Source organism: Microcaecilia unicolor, chromosome 5 (assembly GCF_901765095.1).
Source record: "Microcaecilia unicolor chromosome 5, aMicUni1.1, whole genome shotgun sequence".
NCBI lineage: Eukaryota > Metazoa > Chordata > Amphibia > Gymnophiona > Siphonopidae > Microcaecilia > Microcaecilia unicolor.
In genome coordinates, this window is record NC_044035.1 from 275761297 (window position 1) to 275780905 (window position 19609).

The 19609-nt window shown below is 40.0% G+C and overlaps 1 protein-coding gene across 2 annotated transcripts in view; it reads right to left on the reverse strand.

Annotated features, from left to right (window-relative positions):
• ROBO1 (roundabout guidance receptor 1) overlaps positions 1–19609 on the reverse strand; it is a 578749-nt gene that overhangs the window by 127081 nt on the left and 432059 nt on the right. For both annotated transcript variants that reach the window (XM_030204239.1, XM_030204238.1), the window contains exons 8-14: positions 15997–16121; positions 12711–12882; positions 8585–8790; positions 5974–6055; positions 5721–5889; positions 5464–5630; positions 4162–4283 (exon numbers count right to left, since the gene is read on the reverse strand). In XM_030204239.1, the coding sequence (XP_030060099.1) occupies positions 4162–4283; positions 5464–5630; positions 5721–5889; positions 5974–6055; positions 8585–8790; positions 12711–12882; positions 15997–16121 (1043 nt within the window). The remainder of the gene's footprint in view (positions 1–4161; positions 4284–5463; positions 5631–5720; positions 5890–5973; positions 6056–8584; positions 8791–12710; positions 12883–15996; positions 16122–19609) is intronic.

Consider the following 19609-nt stretch of genomic DNA (forward strand, 5'->3'; position numbering starts at 1 on the left):
TTTGACAAGCTGCTACAAACTACATATGTTAAAAGTGCAAAGGTACATTTCCATCATGTCCCAACCCCCCAGCTGCCCTCTTTCTGGCTTTATCGATACTCATGATGATCCACTGTACTACAAAACTTCACACAAAGACTTACAATGTCCAAACAATAATATGTTACATATTTAAACAGTCGTGTAGGTTGAAAGAAGTTAACAGCCTCCACCACGATCAGTTTGCTTCCAATTAACTAAAAGTTGGGAGTACCGAAGAAGGAATCAACAGCTCACCTCAAGTTCAGATTACAGTTTCCAGTTTAGATTTATTTGGATTTAGCTCACACCATTTTCAGTAGTGGTTCAAGGTGAATTACGTTCAGATAACCTGTGCCTTGACGACTTATGATCTATGTTTCTACCTGAGACCTGTGGCATGGGGACAGGCTAGAGAATGACACGGGGACAAAATCTGTCCCCATCTCCGTGGGTTCTGTCTCCATCCCCACCCCATCCCTGCAGGCCCCGTCTCCATCCCTGCCCCGTCCCCGTAGGCCCTGTCTTCATCCCTGCCCTGTCCCCGCAGGTTCTGTCCCCATCCCCACGGGATCTGTTCTCATCTACAGAAGCCTCAAACACTTATGATTTTATATTTAAATCTTTTTATTAAAGTATATAAAGGAACAATATGCTGTGCAACTGTTGTGTATAAATTACAAATAGAAAACAATAATAACAACTAGCAGCTATAATAACCTTCGCACCACTACCACTCTCTACCCTTCCAACCCCAACAATAGCTGACTTCTGCTACCCCAAGGAATCCTAATCCAACCTGTTAAACAGTCCAGGGGTACAAAATACAACCTGTTCTGTATGCCCTAGAGGGGAGAAATATGCCCTAGGAAGCACTGTTATGATTTTTTAAATCTGTGGATGAATAAGAAGTCATCAACAATCTCAGGATTCAGTCTGGCTCTCCACAGTCCCTTCTGCAATAGAAGATGTCTTCTTAGAAGATGTGCTGGTAGAGGGATGTACAGGAACCCTCATGCAAATTTCGCTAGCTATGGCCAACATGTTTGCTTGTTTTTCCAAAAATTAAAAATATTGTTGTCTTCATCAATCACAACATAAATAACAGTCCGGTTCATTAAAAGGCTTCAAAGTAGAAAGTGACACGGGGACAAAGTTTGTCCCTGTCTTCACGGGCTCTGTCCCCATCCATGCCCATCCCGTCCTCATGGGATCTGTCCCCATCCTTATCCCTGCGGTTACTGCGGATCCCCAACCCCGTGTCATTCTCTAGGACAGGCCCACCCAGCAGTGTTGCATCTCTGATGCGGCTGGTGGGGCTCCCCAAGTCTCTCAGGCTAAAGACTCTCATCATCTTTCCCTTCTCTCCCCAGTAGGCATTCCGGCATCTCAACTCCATCCCAACAACCCCCCTGTACCTTTTAAGCCTTCATTTCTTTGCCAGCAGTGAGTGGCAACACATATCCACTGCTCATGCCAGTCCCATGCCTTCTCTCCGACGCATCTGGACCAGGTCAGACAGAAGGCTCAGGCTTGGGTGTGCGGCGTGTATGAGTTGCTGTTTGTTGCTGGCAAAAATGAAGGCTTTAAAAGGTATGGAGGGGCGGGAGGGGAGAGGGAAGGAGAATTGAGAGACTCTTGGTCACCTGGTAAAGAGGGGTGAGAGAGAGAGATGCCAGATGAAGGGGGGTGTTCTTGTGCCCACTCCCTTTGGGCTCAGGCCCACACAAAACTGGATGTCTGGCTAAACCACTGCCTGAGGTAATGGAGGGTTAAGCAACTTGCCTAAGATCACAAGGAGCAGCAGCAGCAGGATTTGCCAACTGTCAGCCCAATGCTCTAACCATTAGATTATCCTTTCACTCCAGATCTTAAGACTGCCACTTTATTTATTACCCTTGATTATTCCTCTTCTAAGACACAAGCCCTACCCTCCAATACAACTTCTTGGCCGCAAAGTGATAAAACAAGAGTGTGTCCTGTTTTAGTTTCAGGTTTCCTCATTCCTCAAGAATCACTCTAGGCATTTATTAAAATAGATGAACAGTTCACTTTAATCATCTGTGGTAGGCTATGGTACATCAGTTTGGTGAATGGATATTTCAGTGGTTTTACTACCACAATGGTGTGTGATTGGTTCCAACATTAAAACTTGCAGAAATATTTAGCCTTATTTGTTGTGAATGATTTCCATGCAGTGACTAGTTGATTTTCTGAATATTTTTTTTTGGGGGGGTGGGGAAGGGGATGTATACGAAATACCATAGGTATACCGCAGTATTATACTATCTCTAATCTCTATCAGCTTTCACCTAGAGTATAATGTTGCTATGTAGGGCCGACAAAAAATACAGAGATTGCTAGTAATCAGCTAGAGCTATTTTGGTATTAAACCAGTGTTTAGTGGTAAATTCATATTCAATTTCAGTAGTATGTTACCACTAAATACTGGTTGCATTGTAAAACCTCAAAGCTCTAATTATGATAAATGCAAGAAATATAATCCTGAGCTGTAGATACAATATACTGCTTGTTACATTTCTTTTTAGAATAGCTTATGAGAGGCTGCCAGCTTCAAACATAGATGCAAACAAGATGGCCTCTCTCCAGACAATATAGCATAGTGCACCAAGGTCAACATCCTGCTTCCAACAGTGGCCAACACAAGGGGCCCTTTTACTAAGCCACAACAAAAAGTGGCCTGAAACAGTGCGAGTGCGTCTTTTGGGAGCGTGTCGGGCCAGTTTTTACCACATCCTGGGAAAAGGGACTTTTTTTTTAAGGGGCTGGAAAATGGAAGTGCGGCAAAATAAAAAGCAGCACTTGTCCATTTTTGGCCTGACCTTACTACCACCCACTGACTTACTGGTAAGATCTCATGCACTACCTGGGCAGTAGGCATGCAGCGCGCGTCCACTGCCGTTTACCACTACGTAAGTACCATGCGGAAGAGAATAGAAAATATTTTCCACTGTGTATTTTCGGTGCATGCCAAATTCAGAATTACCGCCTGGGGCATGAGGTAGCCAGGCGGTAATGCTGATTTGGCATGTGCTGGATGCACATAGGCCCTGACACGCCTTTGTAAAAGGGTCTCCAAGTGATTTAAAAGCACTAGCAGATCCTGAAAGGTAAACCACAAATTTTGCAATAATGTTGGTGATTAATAGAACTGTACATTTCTGATGGGGAGCAAATGCAGTAAATTTCTCGCTCCAAATCTGGTTGAGTATCTGAGGTGCCTTCGTAGCCTATCAAGACCAGATCTCTTACTGAAATAGAAAGTTCATACTGGCCTCGTGTCTCCCAAAGTAAGAGGTGGTGAACACAAAACCTAACAGGTTAGAAATTGTTAATAAACCTATTCTTCAAAACTTGCCAAAGCTTTTTCCTTTTTAATACTCTGACCACATCTTTAAGCAAAACATTCCACAGCTCAATTGTGCACTTACTGAAAAAAAAAAATGTTTCCTTCAATTAGCTTTCCATCTGCTATCAGTTTCATAGAGTGATCGATTCAGCCTCTACATCTAATTCAAAAATTTTCAGTAAAAAAAGGCAAATACTGTATACACTGGTTCACTAGCACTGCATATGTCTAGTAGCGCTACAGAAATGATAAGTAGTAGTAGTAGTAGAATACTAGTGTAAGTTGTCATTGGTGTGCCTACATTTAGGTGTAACATTTATGCTAACTGAATGGGAGTGCCTAAGTGTGCCATGCTATGCATGTAACCAATAGTATTTAATAAGCTGCATGCATAAGTTGGAGATATGCAAATGCTCTCTCTTGCTCTGCCTACATGTACACCCCCTTGCAGTTGTGTGCTTAAGCCCTTATGTACTACCTTATAGAATAGCATGTAGTGAACTTCATTTGTAAGTGCCAATTAAGGTGCCACTTACGTGCATAAGATACATGTAACTGCAGTCATTTACAGAATTTTCCTGTAAATGCAGTTTGTCCAGTGGTGGATTTAACCAGATGCTCTTTGGGATGTGGACACCGGGCCATCCCTTCTGCCAGTGGTAATCTGCTTTGAAGTTGGCTATAGCTCAACAAATTCATAGTGGAAAAATGAGCCAAAGCAAAATAATCCATTCTCTTCCATTTTTTTGTTTCTGTTTTATGTTAACACTCACCGTCCAATGAACTTCAATGGAAGATGAAGAAAGGATGGTGGGATTATGGAGGTGAAGGACAACATCTCCCAGCTCTCTTTGGACCTGCTTGTGATCTACACCCTGGCTGGTAGGCGCAACATCTGTATTTATTGAAGAACCCAAGTTATTGCTTATTTAGATTCCATAGCACATAATATATTCAACAGACTTACTTTAGAAAAAGCCATAGTTTTTCACTCTGTCATCATGTCAGGTTACTATTTATCTTTGGCAGTGTTAACCTGAAAAGTAGGCTGACTTCTATACTATATGTTTAGAGGTTTAAAATTACATATTTACCACATATTTAATTTTGGTATTAGAAAGCAAAATACACCAGCGTTGTCTAACGACCCTCCAACTACAGTCTTGTAGTATGTGTCTTTATTAATGGAAGTCAACGTGCAATAAAACACTGCACCCATAGTAAATCATTTTCCAGTCAATAAAACAAATATTCTTCCCTCTACTGCTCAGTCCCCTCACTGAAAGAGGTCAGATTGATGACTAGGAGAAGCAAGCTTTTCATCTGTGCACAGCCTATGCTGAAATTAGATGCCTAAGGACATTCATTGGGAGACCGACATTTTGCCATTTAGGGGAAGGTTAAAACCTGGCTCTACACATGAGCATTTGGATGATCTATGAAGTTTGGTTAAGCCCAGGGCACTGCAGTTTTGGACCTGGTTAGGAGCTGAATCTTTGGAGGGTGCAATATTGGAGTTTGACAACGAGCAGTTGATTTAGTTTTCATGTTTTATAGTATACATTATAATTAACAAGAATTATACATAAGGCATTTAGAAGTAATTTTAAAGCCATTCCTATGGGTGCAATGGTGCTCTAACTCGCAGAAGTGGACCTATTGTAAAATTCATTCCTATATGCAGGCGGAAGAATTACTTTCACCCACAGTAGGGGAAAGCGTTCTTGGGGTAGGATTTGAAATTTTTCAAAAGCACATATTTTTAGTCAGAAAAGGAATTCACACAAATTAAAAGCTGTAATGTTTCTGGGTTCTTTCCCAGGGATCATTTTCAGTGTGCAAGCATGTGTGCTCTGCTGCTTTGAAACTCCTATGAAGTCCACAGAGTTGAAAGCTCACACATCCTTTTCACCTAAGTAAATAGAACGAATTCCAGTAACTGACACTAGTTCATTTTTCCATTCTTGAAATTCTGCTACAAGAATGGCAAACAAATAAAAACAAAACCTTAAAAGTTAAGTTTACATTTACATTCTATGATTCTTGTAAAGTTCATATGCTGGTGGTTAGTTTACCTTGAGTTTTCACTGGATCTGATATCTGGCTTGGATCACTAATTCCATATGCATTGGCTGCCCGGACAAGAAAGAGGTAAATTGCACTGGGTCTGAGCCCTTTAACTGCAAATGTTTCTGTCCTCACATTTTCAGCCACAGTTTGCCAGCTGCTCCCAGATGCATGACTAAAAGGAAAGAGCACCACCAATGACAGCAAACTTAAGAAATGTAAAATACAGTACAAAGAAAACACACGCATAGCAAATGAATGGTACCTGAAGGCCTCAATTATGTAAGATGTTGGTGTGGCACCTGAATTTAGATTAGGCTGCCAGGACAGCGTTACTGTATTTTTGCTGACATCCTTGATCTCAGGTTTTGATGGCGCACTGGGAATTAAATTTGGATCAGTGGGTCTTGGCGGCTGAACAGGAATTCCGAATTCTAAGAAATGAGACAATAAGGAAAGGACTACAGTTAATCACTACCCTAGTTTCTGTATTAGAAGGGGGTTTGTGATGGACTTACCTTGAACTTCGATGTAAGCACTCCAGTTTGCTTCTCCGCTTGGAGTTGATGCAGTGCAGGTGTACCGACCAGTGTCACCCAACTAGGAAATGAAAAGATATGAAATGAATACTGGCAGCAACTGGAAACATTATTATCCACCAGATTCTATACAGGTCACCTAAACTAGGGCATGGATCTCATGCACACGTAAACTAGTCAATTAGGCACTACCAATCCATTATTGGAGTTGATTGGCAGTAATTAGGAGTTATGTGCGCATCAGCCCTACACTCTATTCTATAATATGCACATATTATAGTGCAACTCAAGGGGGTGTGTGGCCATGGAAGGAGCGTGGGTGGGTCAGGGTGGTTCCAGAAATTAGGCACGATGCTATAGAATACTTGGATTTACGAGCCCAACTGCCACCAGTTGGATGCAAGGATTTACATCAGGTTTCTTTTATGGAATTGGCGTTTAGTGTGGATCTTAATGGCACCTAACTTTGGGCAGCATTTACTGAATCTGGCCCTATATGGCTAAAATAATGATGGAATTGTGTGTAGCCCATAACTATGAACATCAGTTTACTAGAGATAGTTGTTTGAGTAGTCTTCATGCCATCACTCCAAGGAGCACAGAACTCATTATGATTGTTGGCAGCGGACTGTAGAAAAGTGTTTCCCAAGTCCAGTCAGGTTTTCAGGATATCCACAATGAATATGCATGAACTTGATTTGCATACACTGCCTCCATTAAATGCAAGTCTCTTTCATGCATATTCAATGCGGACATCCTGAAAACCTGACTGGCAAGGGGGTACTCCAGGACCAGACTTGGGGAAACACCAGTACAATTTTACCTTTTTTATGCCATGGCTTATCCAAATGAAGTTAATTGTTTCCAGATGAACTGAGGAAAAATTAACACCTTTTCTAAACTAAACCATTTATACAGAACTGCTAGGTGCTGACATGAATTAAAAAATTAAAATAGTTATATGTTTGATATCTTATGGTTCTTCTTATGGAATGGCAGTTACTTTGTACTTTGTAATGCATTTGGATGGATGTTACACTTAAAACAAAAAAAAATAAATAAATAAATAAAATAGGTTATTATTTGGTTTATGTCTCTACTTAGTAGTTCCTTATAAACATAAGCACAAGGCGCTTGAATAACTGCCTGAATACACACAAGATGCTTACTTAACTGTCAAGAAGATGAACTTCTGAATTGCCTTCTGTTGTCAAGCACATTGGAAGGGCAACAGGTCAGGCAGGAAGAACCAGAAGAGGTGATAAAATGCATAAAGATTTATGCATAAAGGCAAACAATCTGAAAAGTGCTTGCAACCTTTGAATGTTCTGAATTGTGGGGCAAATGGATATGCTAACTGGACTTTTGTTAGTTTCAAAATACTTTGCAATTGTTTAAACATTTAGGGGTCCGTTTACTAAGCCGCATTAGTAGCTTCTGTGTGGCACTGCAGACACAGCCCATTCAAAGTGAATGGGCTGTGTCGGCACTAGCGCACAGCCAGCCGCGAGCTGGTAGCTCAGTAAACCCCTGCTGTAGTATGACCTCTGAAAATACATTAGTATAATTTAATTCAGAATTTGTGTTCAAAGTGTCCTCCCTCAACCTTGATACATTCGCTAAGCTGTTGGCTCAATGAATTCTGGGGTTTCATTAATTAAAGAGCTCAACAGCTCGATGCGCTGTTGAAAAATAAGGTATTTAAAAATGTTTTGAATTTCAGGTAGACGGTTTCTACTGCCATATGACTTTGTGGGGTTTTTGAAACATTGTTGGGCATCCTGTTGTTGTTTTTTTTCAGACACCGTGTGTATATATAAAACAGCCACAATGTGAAAAACTCCAATTCCTTCCTGCCTAAAAATGTACGTGTCCCGAGGCTGCACTAGCCAGCAGGTAACAGATAAGAATGCACTGTACCCTCTCTACAAGTTTTATGGCCTGTCAAGAATGGACAGAAACATGGATGACTTATCATGCTCTCATCCCCCAGAGATATAGCCCTTGGGTACAATCATTAGGCAATAAGCCATAACAATATACATTCTTGGATTGCAAGATCTGTGTTTTTTAGTTATATATATTAAATTAGTCTGAGTACCACAAAGGGGAGACAAAAATCATTTGAAGTAAAACGATGCTTGCAGCACTGAGCATGGACAGTGGCTGATTAACATTAAAAACTATCAAAGTGTTAAACTATTAAACACAGCCTGTGCCAGTAAGCATTATATTACCATTCTCCAGTGTTCCACATTTATACTCTACAGAGGCTGAATTAATGAGGTAAGCTCTAAATTAAAGGTTTTCTTTTTCATTTACAAATAATTAATCGTATGGCCATGCAGTTTTCACTATTAATGCAACCTTAAATGCATTTCGTTTATCAGACAGTTTGCATTTGCTTCCTCAAGGCTATGTAATAAGTCAACAATTTTAGCTATAGCAGAATGAGAAATCCGACATGCAGCAAATTAAAACCCCATTAATGCACTTATTTACCATTCTATTACACTTTTAAAATTAGTGATTGATGCCTTTGTGCCCTGAAGACAAAAAAACAAAAACAAATGATGCCTTCTCATACTACCTTTGCGTAGTGGATCTGCAGAGCACCAGTCTCTTGCAGTTTGATGCGTGAATCCTGGGTTGGGATAAGGAGCCCATCTTTCCTCCAGAGAATTGTCGGAGTCGGCACACCTGTGGCCACACAACTGAGAACTAAGGTTCCATCCACTGCTACCGTCTGATTCACAGGGCCCTGTCGAATGATGGGAGGTGGCCGGTCTGCAACTACTGCCGGAAGAAAAAAACCAGGAAATAGGTTTTTGAAACTGGAAGCAATTTTCTAATCATCTCAGCTACAGAACTTGCTCCGGGCCTTGAAGAGAAAAGAAATGTCTAAAGATAATTAAACAAGTAATTACACTTGGAGTCATGCATAATTTAGGGTGCATTTTCATGGCAAGCATGATACAGTTTCTGAATATTAAAATGATACAAAGTGCCCAACTGGAATGCCCTGCTAATTCACCAGTACACTCCAATCCACTCATACTTGTCCACAGGGGGGAAAAAGGGATTTCTCAATTCACTTTCAAGTATAAGGTAGCCCCCAGCATTGAGTGATGGTATATAGTGTTTCAGTCTCTACATAAAAATGATACAATAAGGGAGAACAGTAAGTATATAATGTGTGCTTCGTTTCTGTGTGCTGTGTAAGGAGGAGGCCTTGGCAAGTCGTAAGACTGTAAGCAGCATGAGAAACCAAAACTAGTGCATATCTTTGGCAGTCAGTTATATTAACAACACTGCTCATACGAGCCAAAGTACCACAAACACAACAAAATATGATCTACCAAGCATTCTGTAATAAATTCATTCTATCATCAACTGGGCGACTTGTTAGCACAGTAACGGGGCAACAGAACACCTTTTTGGTTGGAGAGGCCAAACAACCTAATCTCTGGCCCCACCTCCAAGAGCTTTAGTTTCTAAAGCTTGTTGGACAAAATATTGGTCAAACCCTGGTCCCAGTAGTCCACCCATTCTCCTGCCTATAGGGACCATTAATTCAGAACCTACAAGAGGAATGGCTAGCTTCAGTCCTCAACATCCCCAAAGCATGTCTGGTTTCGAAGAAATTTACAACAAGCATGGCACTTTTTCATGTTTGGCTGTCCTGAAAATCAGTTTCTTTTGTGAAGGAGAGGAGATAGTCATCCCTGGTCCAATAAATCATTTGATGACATCAGTCCAGTCCCATGTCCCTCAGAGACAGTTATTGTATTCTGGAAATCTGACACTTTGGAGAAAAAGCCAATTTTACTCAGGGGCCTAAGGCAGAGGTCCATGTTTTTTTTTTGGGGGGGGCTGGGAGGGGGAGCCACACATTTCTTATAATCTCTTAAATCCTACCTTTGCTGGTGAAGTTGACCAGGCCCCGCTAGCCAAAGCAGTCCACTAGTCTCGCCCCCTCCCATGCTCCTTGAGCAGCAAACAAGTTAATGGTACACTGATGCCAGAACTCTTGCACATGCTCAGTTTGTGCTGCTAAACTGAGAATGGGTGGGAGTGCCAGCATTGGCAGTTGAAGTACACTGCTGGCTTCTTTGCTGCTCAGGCAACACAAGAGGGGGCTTGGCCAGCGGCCCACTTCAGCTGGTGGGGTTTGGACATCCCCACCAGCCACTCCATTTGACAGAGCTTTAAGGAATTCCAACATTTACTTTCAAATGAAACAAGTTTTTTTTTAGCTTGAAATCTAGAGATGTACAAACTTCAGCTTTTTCAGGTAGACTTTGGATTGTCACCAGTGCATTAAGGGAAATCCAAAACTTTCACCTCACTTGAATCTTGGTACATGTTTTCACACATCTCTACTGGAAAGGCAGAACATAAAGAGGCATATTTTCAAAACACTTAAGACTTGCAAAGTTCCATTGGTTACTATGGAATTTTGCATGTCTAAGTGCTTTGAAAATTAGCCTCTTTAAAGCCTCTTACTTGTTCAACTATGAGCAAAAATGGATGACACCATCATAAAAGAGATAATTATGCAATATAAATGACATGTAATCACCTTCCTGCATAGTGGAAAGAGAATGAGTATCATGCATATTACACTGAAACTAATAAAGTGTTATTAAACTTCCAGAGAGGTAGCATTGTTAAGACTAATATAAATATATCTAAATCTAGATTTTTTTTAAAAACAGAGATTGGTAGCACCTTATACACCAACAAATCTCCTGAGACAAAAGCATTCAAGGATTAGAATCTGATGAAGTGGACTCCTGTCCTCAAAAGCTTATGCTACAAAATACCTGTTGGTCTACTAGCAGGCTTATTTTCAAAAGAGAAGGACGCCCATCTTTCGACAGAAATCGAAAGATGGGCGTCCTTCTCCCAGGGTCGTCCAAATCGGTACAATCGAAAGCTGATTTTGGACGTCCCCAACTGCTTTCTGTCACAGGGTCAGCCAAAGTCGGAGGCGTAGTGAAGGCAGGACTTGGCCGTGCCTAAAACATGGATGTCCTCGACCCATAATGGAAAAAAAAAAGGGCGTCCCTGACGAGAACTTGACTTTACCTGGTCCTGTTTTTCTTACGACCAAGGCACAAAAAAGGTGCCTGAACGGACCTGATGACCACCGGAGAGATTCCTGGATGACCTCCCCTTACTCCCACAGTGGTCACTAACCCCCTCCCATACTAAAAAAAAAATCTTTAAAAATATTTTCTGCCAGCCTCTATGCCAGCCTCAAATGTCATACTCAGGCCCATCTCAGCAGTATGCAGGTCCCTGAAGCAGTTTTAGTGGGTGCAGTGCAGATCAGGCAGGCGGACCCAGGCCCATCCCCCCCCCCCCCCCCACCTGTTACACTTGTGGTGGTAAATGTCTCACACACTCTCTCTCGCACACACTGTGTCTCACATATGCACTTGCACACACTCTCATTCTCACACACTCTCTCTCTCTCTCACACACACACTCGCACATTCACTTTCTCTCTCACACACAGTCACTCTCACATACACTCTCTCAAACATACACACTCCGAGGAAAACCTTGCTAGCGCCCGTTTCATTTGTGTCAGAAATGGGCCTTTTTTACTAGTACCTACATAAACTTCACAGCGGCAAGGATGATATCTTCAAAGTCTCATCTGCACTTTAAGAGTACAAACACATACCTCCTTCACGTCCACACATACCACCCTATACCCTTAACCCCCACCTAAACATCCACACTTGCACCCATCACATTTATACCCATCCCCACACATATATACTCCATATATACCTCACAGCCACACAACCCCATACTCACATCTTCTGTACATGCACTCCACCCCACCCCACCAAACATATACTTCACATATACATATATACCTACAAACACCCCGATGCCCTCTATATACAGTACACATACCCGAAATGTTCCACATATATACTACATACAACCTTATATTCCCTACATACACATCCCCATACACCAAACACTCACCCATGGATACACACATTTCCCCCTATGTACAACTTCGCCCATCTCCACATACATCTTATCTATGATATGTAAACCACTTTGGTTATACTACAGAAAGGTGGTAATCAAACATTACCCATTACTTACAGCTCCTCATATACCCGTATACCCTCCACTCCTCAAAACACATCCACTATCACAAACTTCCTCCTTCTAAAAACCTATGTTGGAAAGCATTCCTAAAGTTATATCTCTACATGCTTTCCCTGTTTGTTAATAATGCTTTATGATATGATTGAGAGGGTATGTGGAAGACAGTATAAAGAAGACATGAATGTCTGCTTATCCAGCTATTTAAAGATATTTACTTCACTTTACCTAGAGCTTATATTTGGCACCACAAAATATGGTTAGGAGCAGATTACAGCAAGATATACAGGGTCTCTGATTTCTTTCCTTATTTTACTTAGGTAAGACCTGTATTAGTTTTATCCACTAAATTCTGATGATAAGCTTTGGGTGAAGCAAACCCTATATACTTGAGTAGTTCATGCAGCATCGGGACAGTGGCTGCTGTAAGCATGACTACAGTCAAGAGACAGTGGTTGCATTCCTAGGAACCACCCAATTCCAAAAATGTAAAACTGGTTAACATTTATAGCTTGGAAAAAGATCTCTCCTTGAAGACTGAAAAAAAAAAATTCATAAATAACACATTTTTACAGTACCATCAGTAACTTCCAAGAAGGCCTTTGTAGTAATGCTTCCTGCAACGTTTAGAGTCTGGCAGATATAGTAGCCAACATCTGACCTCTGGACATTAGTAATAGTGAGGTCACCAGTCTGGGAGACTGAGAACCGGTTTGTAGGCTGTGGTGGCTGGTAGGAGAAGAGCAGGTTCTAAAGAACATAATTAGGGGGAAACAAAAATGTCACAATGTCATACACTGGAAAATATTTTAATATTTGTAAACATGTATGGGCCAATATTTAAATGCCAGTATCAGCATGCTTTTTAAATAATTTAAATATCATGACCACAGTTAGCTCTATGGATAGCAGTGATATTCAGCCACTACTCAGAAACCTATGCGGTTTAAGTATTTTTGTCAGCCTAACATAAATCACACAGATATCCAAATAGCAACTGAAGAACGCTGACTATCCTATACTGTCAAGTGGAACAATCACATTCCACCCCAAAGCTATCTACATAGTGTCAAGGTGTTCTGTAAAAACACTCAGTGGCACTATTCAGATAGTCCAAAAAAAAAAAAAAAGAAGAGAAAACCAAAGACTTCCACAAATTAATCTAAATGAAACAGTCACGGGGTGGAAGGAAATGAAGCATCAAGATAATACTGTCTATTAAAACAAATTTATTCTGCATCCAGTGTAAACAAGTCCCAGCCAAGTGAACTCAACACAGGCCATGAACTTGATTTGTCCTTGCCATTTTCAGGACATAGACCGTTTACAGTTAATTTATAGCCGCTAAAGCCAACAATGTAGTTCATAGTGAATTACAGTTTAAGATGCTAGATCAAAAATCTAGACGATCATATTATAATCCAAAACACAAAATACAATTGCTTCATCCAGAAAAAAATTGACATTATCTTTAGCCTCTACAAAAGAGTATCAATAATAAACCTACATGTCAATCATATAGCTTAACATCTTTAAGAATAAAAAATACAACACATTTGGTGGAGGTGAAAACGGTAATGGAATTCAAACATGGATGGGATAAACACAAAAGAATCCTGTTTAGAAGGAATGGATCCACGGAATCTTAGCAGAGATTGGGTGGCGACGCTGGTAATTGGGAAGCAAAACCGGTGCTGGGTAGACTTCTATGGTATATGCCCTGATAGTGACTGAATAGATAGGGATGGGTTTGAATGTAAATTTTAAGGGGCTTCAACGTTAGCTTCAGAACTTTTAGTACAAGAAGAGTGCTGGGCAGAATTACACGGTATGTGCCCTAAGAGTGGCAAGGACAAATCAAACTCATATGTGTGTATATATATATATATATATATATATATATATATATGGTCCTCTCTTTCTTAAGGATTAAAGTGCAGATCTAGTTTCCACACTTTTAAAAAGGGGTTATAGACCATGTTGCTTGTAAGCATGTTTTAAGGAAGAAACATAGTAAGTGACGGCAGATATGACCTGTACGGTCCATTGAGTCTGCCCAATAAGATAAACTCATTTTACTTGATATGCGAGATTATATATATATATATATATATATATATATATATATATATATATATATATATATATATATATATATATATATATATATATATATATATATATATATATATATAAAGTATCGCATATCAAGTAAAATGAGTTTATCTTATTGGGCAGACTCAATGGACCGTACAGGTCATATCTGCCATCACTTACTATGTTACTATGTTTCTTCCTTAAAAAATGCTTACAAAGCAACATGGTCTATAACCCCTTTTTAAAAGTGTGGAAACTAGATCTGTACTTTAATCCTTAAGAAAGAGAGGACCATAAATGACCTGCTTGATATGCAACATTTTCTTTGAAGTCACTCTGTTAGGACTAGGAATAGACAAGGATAGTATATTTCTAATACTATAAAACTGACCTGCTATTGGTCTAAGATGGGAGAGATCATATAATTGGAAACTGAACCAAATACAATCTTAAAAGTCAAGCATCCCAGTTTAATCCAGCCTCTATTGGAAGCCAGTGTAATTTAATAAGATAAGGTGTAATCCTATCTAACTTCTTCAAAGAGAAAATCAACTGCACGGCCACATTTTGAATTGTTTGAATCCTTTTTAAAAATTGTTTTGATAGACCCAGATAAACAATATTACAACAGTCCAACTTAAAGATTGGGCCACGAACCGGAACCGATCCTCCTGCTAATACTTCTGAGCTTCCTCTTAATATAGAAAGAGCTTTTCACAATTATCCATGGATAATTTATCATCTAAGATGACACCTAAGAGTTTCACAGACCAATCTAACAAGTACGTTTCACCATCAGTATTAAGAAGACTGCCTGGCACTGGCCTTGTTCTCCATGTACTGAAGCTGAATCTGTCCATGAGATCAAAACCACAGAAAGTGAAAAAAACACAAATATCCCAAGAAGAGTCACAGGAAAAGGCAAGGAGTGGGAACAAAGTCAGGCTCTTCAAAACAGACTAGAGACGCTGGATGTAAATCAAAATCTTTACTGGCGAATGACTCACCACTTACGTAAGACCACAGCTACTCAGAATCTAAACACCATGGTGTTAAGTATTTGTTGATTTTTGTCAATTCAGAATGTCGCTGAAAGACCAAAAAGGTCTTTTTAAAGACCACAGCTACTCAGAATCTAAACACCATGTATCTGTACTTCTACATACAGACAACGAGACAGCTATGGAAGGCATCGTGTATGCCGAAACACGGTACCCTGCTGAGTCATTCTCCAATAAAGATTTTGATTTACATCCATGTCGCTAGTCTGTTTTGAAGAGCCTGACTCTGTTCCTACTCCTTGCCTTTTCCACTGAATCTGTCCAGCCATGATCAGAGCACAGACCGTATAAATCTGCCCAGCACTAGCTTCATTTCCCAATTACTGGTGTTGCCATCTAATCACAGCTAAGCTTGTTTGGCACGAATTTTTGAATTCTGTTACCGTTTTCTGACATCCCCCTGCCACTCTTACCTTGCTAACCATGTTGCACCAGCCCAGCTTAGTATCCTGACTACAAGATTCATGTTTCCTTCATGAATACCCATCTGTCCTTGATGTCCATTTTTCTTGTGTCCATCAGTTAATTAGACTGTAGATTCCACCAAGCAGGAAGTTTTTTTCCTGTGTAAAGCGCTATATACATCTTACAACTCTATACAAATGTTTAATAGTAACAGTTATGAATACTAATAATTTCAACTTTAAACTGCACAATATATAAAAAGGAAACACAATCCATGTGCTGTATACAAAATGTTCCATACCTGACTTCCCTCTCTCCGCCAAAAAATAGCCGGCTGAGGATTTCCAGTTGCCTCACATTGGAAAGTGACTGTCCGTCCCAGTGCAATTACCTGGTCACGAGGTTTCACAACAAAATGAGGAGGTTCTGAAAGTGAGAGTAACAAATTCAACTCAGGGTGAATTAACAAAACTTCCAAATTGCAAAGATGCATGTATAGACATACTGGATTCTGAAACCAGAGGTGGGCCACACTTTAAGGGTGTCAGCATTCTGGGATTGCTGAGGAACTGCAAATGTGATTGTTTACTTCAGTTGCTGGGAAAGTTGAATGTAGCATAATGGTATAGGACAGCGGTTCCCAAACCTGTCCTGCAGCCTTCCCAGCCAGTCAGGTTTTTAGGATATCCACAATGAATATTTAAGAGAGAGATTTGCATGCCTTCACTCCACTGCATGCAAATCTCTCTCATTAATATTCATTGTAGATATCCTGGAAACTTGACTGGCTGGGAAGCCCCCAGATATGGAGAAAAAAGTGAGGAAGTTGAATGAGGATACCAAATATGTTTATTCACATAAAAAATGACGAAATTATCATAAAAAATGACCCATTTTTTATGATAATTTCGTCATTTTTTATGTAAATAAACATATTTGGTATCCTCATTCAACTTCCTCACTTTTTTCTCTATATCTCACGGTTTCGTGAGGGTTTTTACTTCCTGTTTGTTTTTATCTGGGAAGCCCCCAGGACAGGTTTGGAAACCACAAGTATAAGGTTAGTTGTTTTGATGGTCAACGTTCCATGAACTGTATTTGGAATAGAAAGTTGTTGTTGTTATCTTCATGTTTATTATTAGTATCATAATCTGTCTTTCTCCTTAGTAAGAGCAAAAATTTTATGCTTATGTATTTTTATGTCATGTAAATACTGAATTTGCTAAGGATTGAATATTCTAAGTCCAGTAATGGCACAAATTAGGGTTGCAAACCAATCAAAAACAACAAGCTTTTATGTCATCATATAAGGTTGTTGTTTTTGATTTGTTTGGGTCACTTATTTCGAGTTTATGATATAATTACCATAATGGAATCTAACCTTATCATCAGTTTACAAGTTAGGAATATGCATTCATTAACATACATTTGGTTCATTACTATGCCTTAATAATGTATGGAACCTTTTACTAAAGTGCAGTACATTTTTTACACTTATCATACATTAACAGTCAAAATGAACACATGGTAATTGAGGAGCTGTGTTAACTGTTGGGGGAGTGTCCAGCATTCCCTCTGCATTTTCTGCACTCCCTACCATGCATTATTGTCAAGCGTAAATAGTACAGATGCACCTTAATGACACTTCCTGAGTTGGCATTAAGTGCACCCTCGTTAACTGTTCATTGGACAGTTAGCACACGCTACTTACATTTTGCACTAACTGTAATGTACAGTCCATGCCCAATCCCTACCAATAAACTGCCCAGACTTCACCCCATCCTGCACTAAGGAATTAGTCTGGGATGTTCTACTGCACTGGCTATTCTAACACATGGTAGCAGTTACTGTAGACCTACAACAACAGTTGATGCACACTAAAACCCATAGAAACTGCTGAGTACACTTTATTAAGAGGGTCCTTTTTAGTGTTTTAAATCTGCTTAGTTTTCGTGATAGATTGCAAGATCTGTCAGTAAGGAATTATTTGAATACAGTGCTGCATGCATTTAGCAGCACTACAGAAAGGGTAAGTAGCAGTAGTTAGTTCACTAGGATGGCCTAAATATATTAATATATTATTAAAGTAGATGTACAAAACAAATTTGAATAAAAGTTCAAAAATCAGAAATAAAACCCAAATGAACTGAAAATAGACCAACATTTTGGCCCTGTGCATATCCCTCTCATAATCAGGATTCACATATCTTCACATAGATATCCAACAAAGGTATTTACACAAGACACAACACTGAATAGGTACTCCTAATTTTATTTGGCTGAACAGTATAACTTTATGCGGATAGCTATTTCTGCAGTCGGATTCAGTGGTAGTTATAAAGCCGAGGTAAAATACTGCATTTTACCACAGTGACATTAACTGTGCCAACTCACTCACTGGCAGTACCTCAGATTAGTAACTTGCATAGTAGATATAAATGTGTGTTCTTACACCCAGGATCACTGCATATTCCTGGAAGCAACAACACAAAGATAGCAGGTCCTAAGTTGCCCCCAATTTCTTTTAAAAGGCCAGTACATGAACATCTCCCTCCTCCCTCCTGATATTTCTCATTGGCAGCTAATACTCAGATCTCCCAACCAGACAGCCCTCCCCCTGGCTCCTAAGTGGGGTTACTTGGTGGCTAGTGGGGGAAAAGAATAATCCTTGAGTACTCCTGCTCCATTGATACCTTGTAGGTTTGTATTATTTGTATTCAATTCTATACATTATTTATATTTGGATGAATAGTGATTTAAATTCGAATATGAATAATCCAGGGCTGTACTGTGCTAAATCCTACTGAATTAAACACTTGATCTGTACTTCACATTTTTTATGATTATTATTTATGTTGAAGCTCAATGTCCATTACCCATATTCGGTATTCATATTCGGCCAAATAATATCTTTCATTATCCATATTCAGTCAAATACTAAAATATGCTAATTGGTACAGCTCTAGTACTTGAGCTTGAAATGCTGCCCAAACCCCCTGCTGGTCCTGCCAATGCCATCTTACCTCCACCAAGACGGGTAGAAAATAGTGCAGTGTGGGGCCTTCCAACATAACTCTAGCGCTGCCAATTGCTGCTCCCTCTGACAACTTCCTGTCAGGAGAGGAATGTGGAATGGCTTGAGCGTGGGCCTGGTTGCACCATGGTAAAGTAAGTGTAGTGGGGAGGCTCTATTTCTGCCTGGCGTCCCCTAAATGTTGACATCTCCCTGCCACTCTTACCTTGCTGTTTTGTACCGGTGTCAGATTGTCAAATAAAGATGCATGCCCGAGGAAGAAATGCCAGCTTGAATCTGGCATTCTTTATCCATGAATTACACAGTTTGAGAGGTTAAATGCAAGCAGTGTTGCTCATTTATGCATGGATTTGAATGTTTTGCATCCTCATTATTAATTTGCATTGCACTATAAAAGTGAATAAATGGCAAATAACATAAGATTTTGCAATTTATTTTTGTGATGTTGGGCAGTGGTGTAGGTAGGACTGAATGAGCCCTGGGTAATGGGGACCGGAGGGGGGGGGGGGCATATTTCCCCAAAGCTAACAAATTACAAATAGAAGAAAAAAAATATATTTTCCTACCTTTATTGTCTCAACATTGCTTTGGTCCTATTGAATCTCTCCTGCTTTTCTCAACCCTCTCCAGGTTCTCCAGTCCTTTTCACATATTTTTTCTCTATGTCCACCATTCATATTTGTGTCCCTATGCCTCCTGTTCAATAACTCCCCTCTTGTGTCCCTGTACCTATCCTCTTCCCATGTTCAGCATCTCTCTTATATGTCCCTATCTTACTCTGTCCAGCATACCCCTCTGTATCCTTATCCCTCACCTTGTGTCCAGTATTGCCCCTCTGCTTCCGTCTCTACGCCCCATCCACTGCCAGAATCTCTTGTGT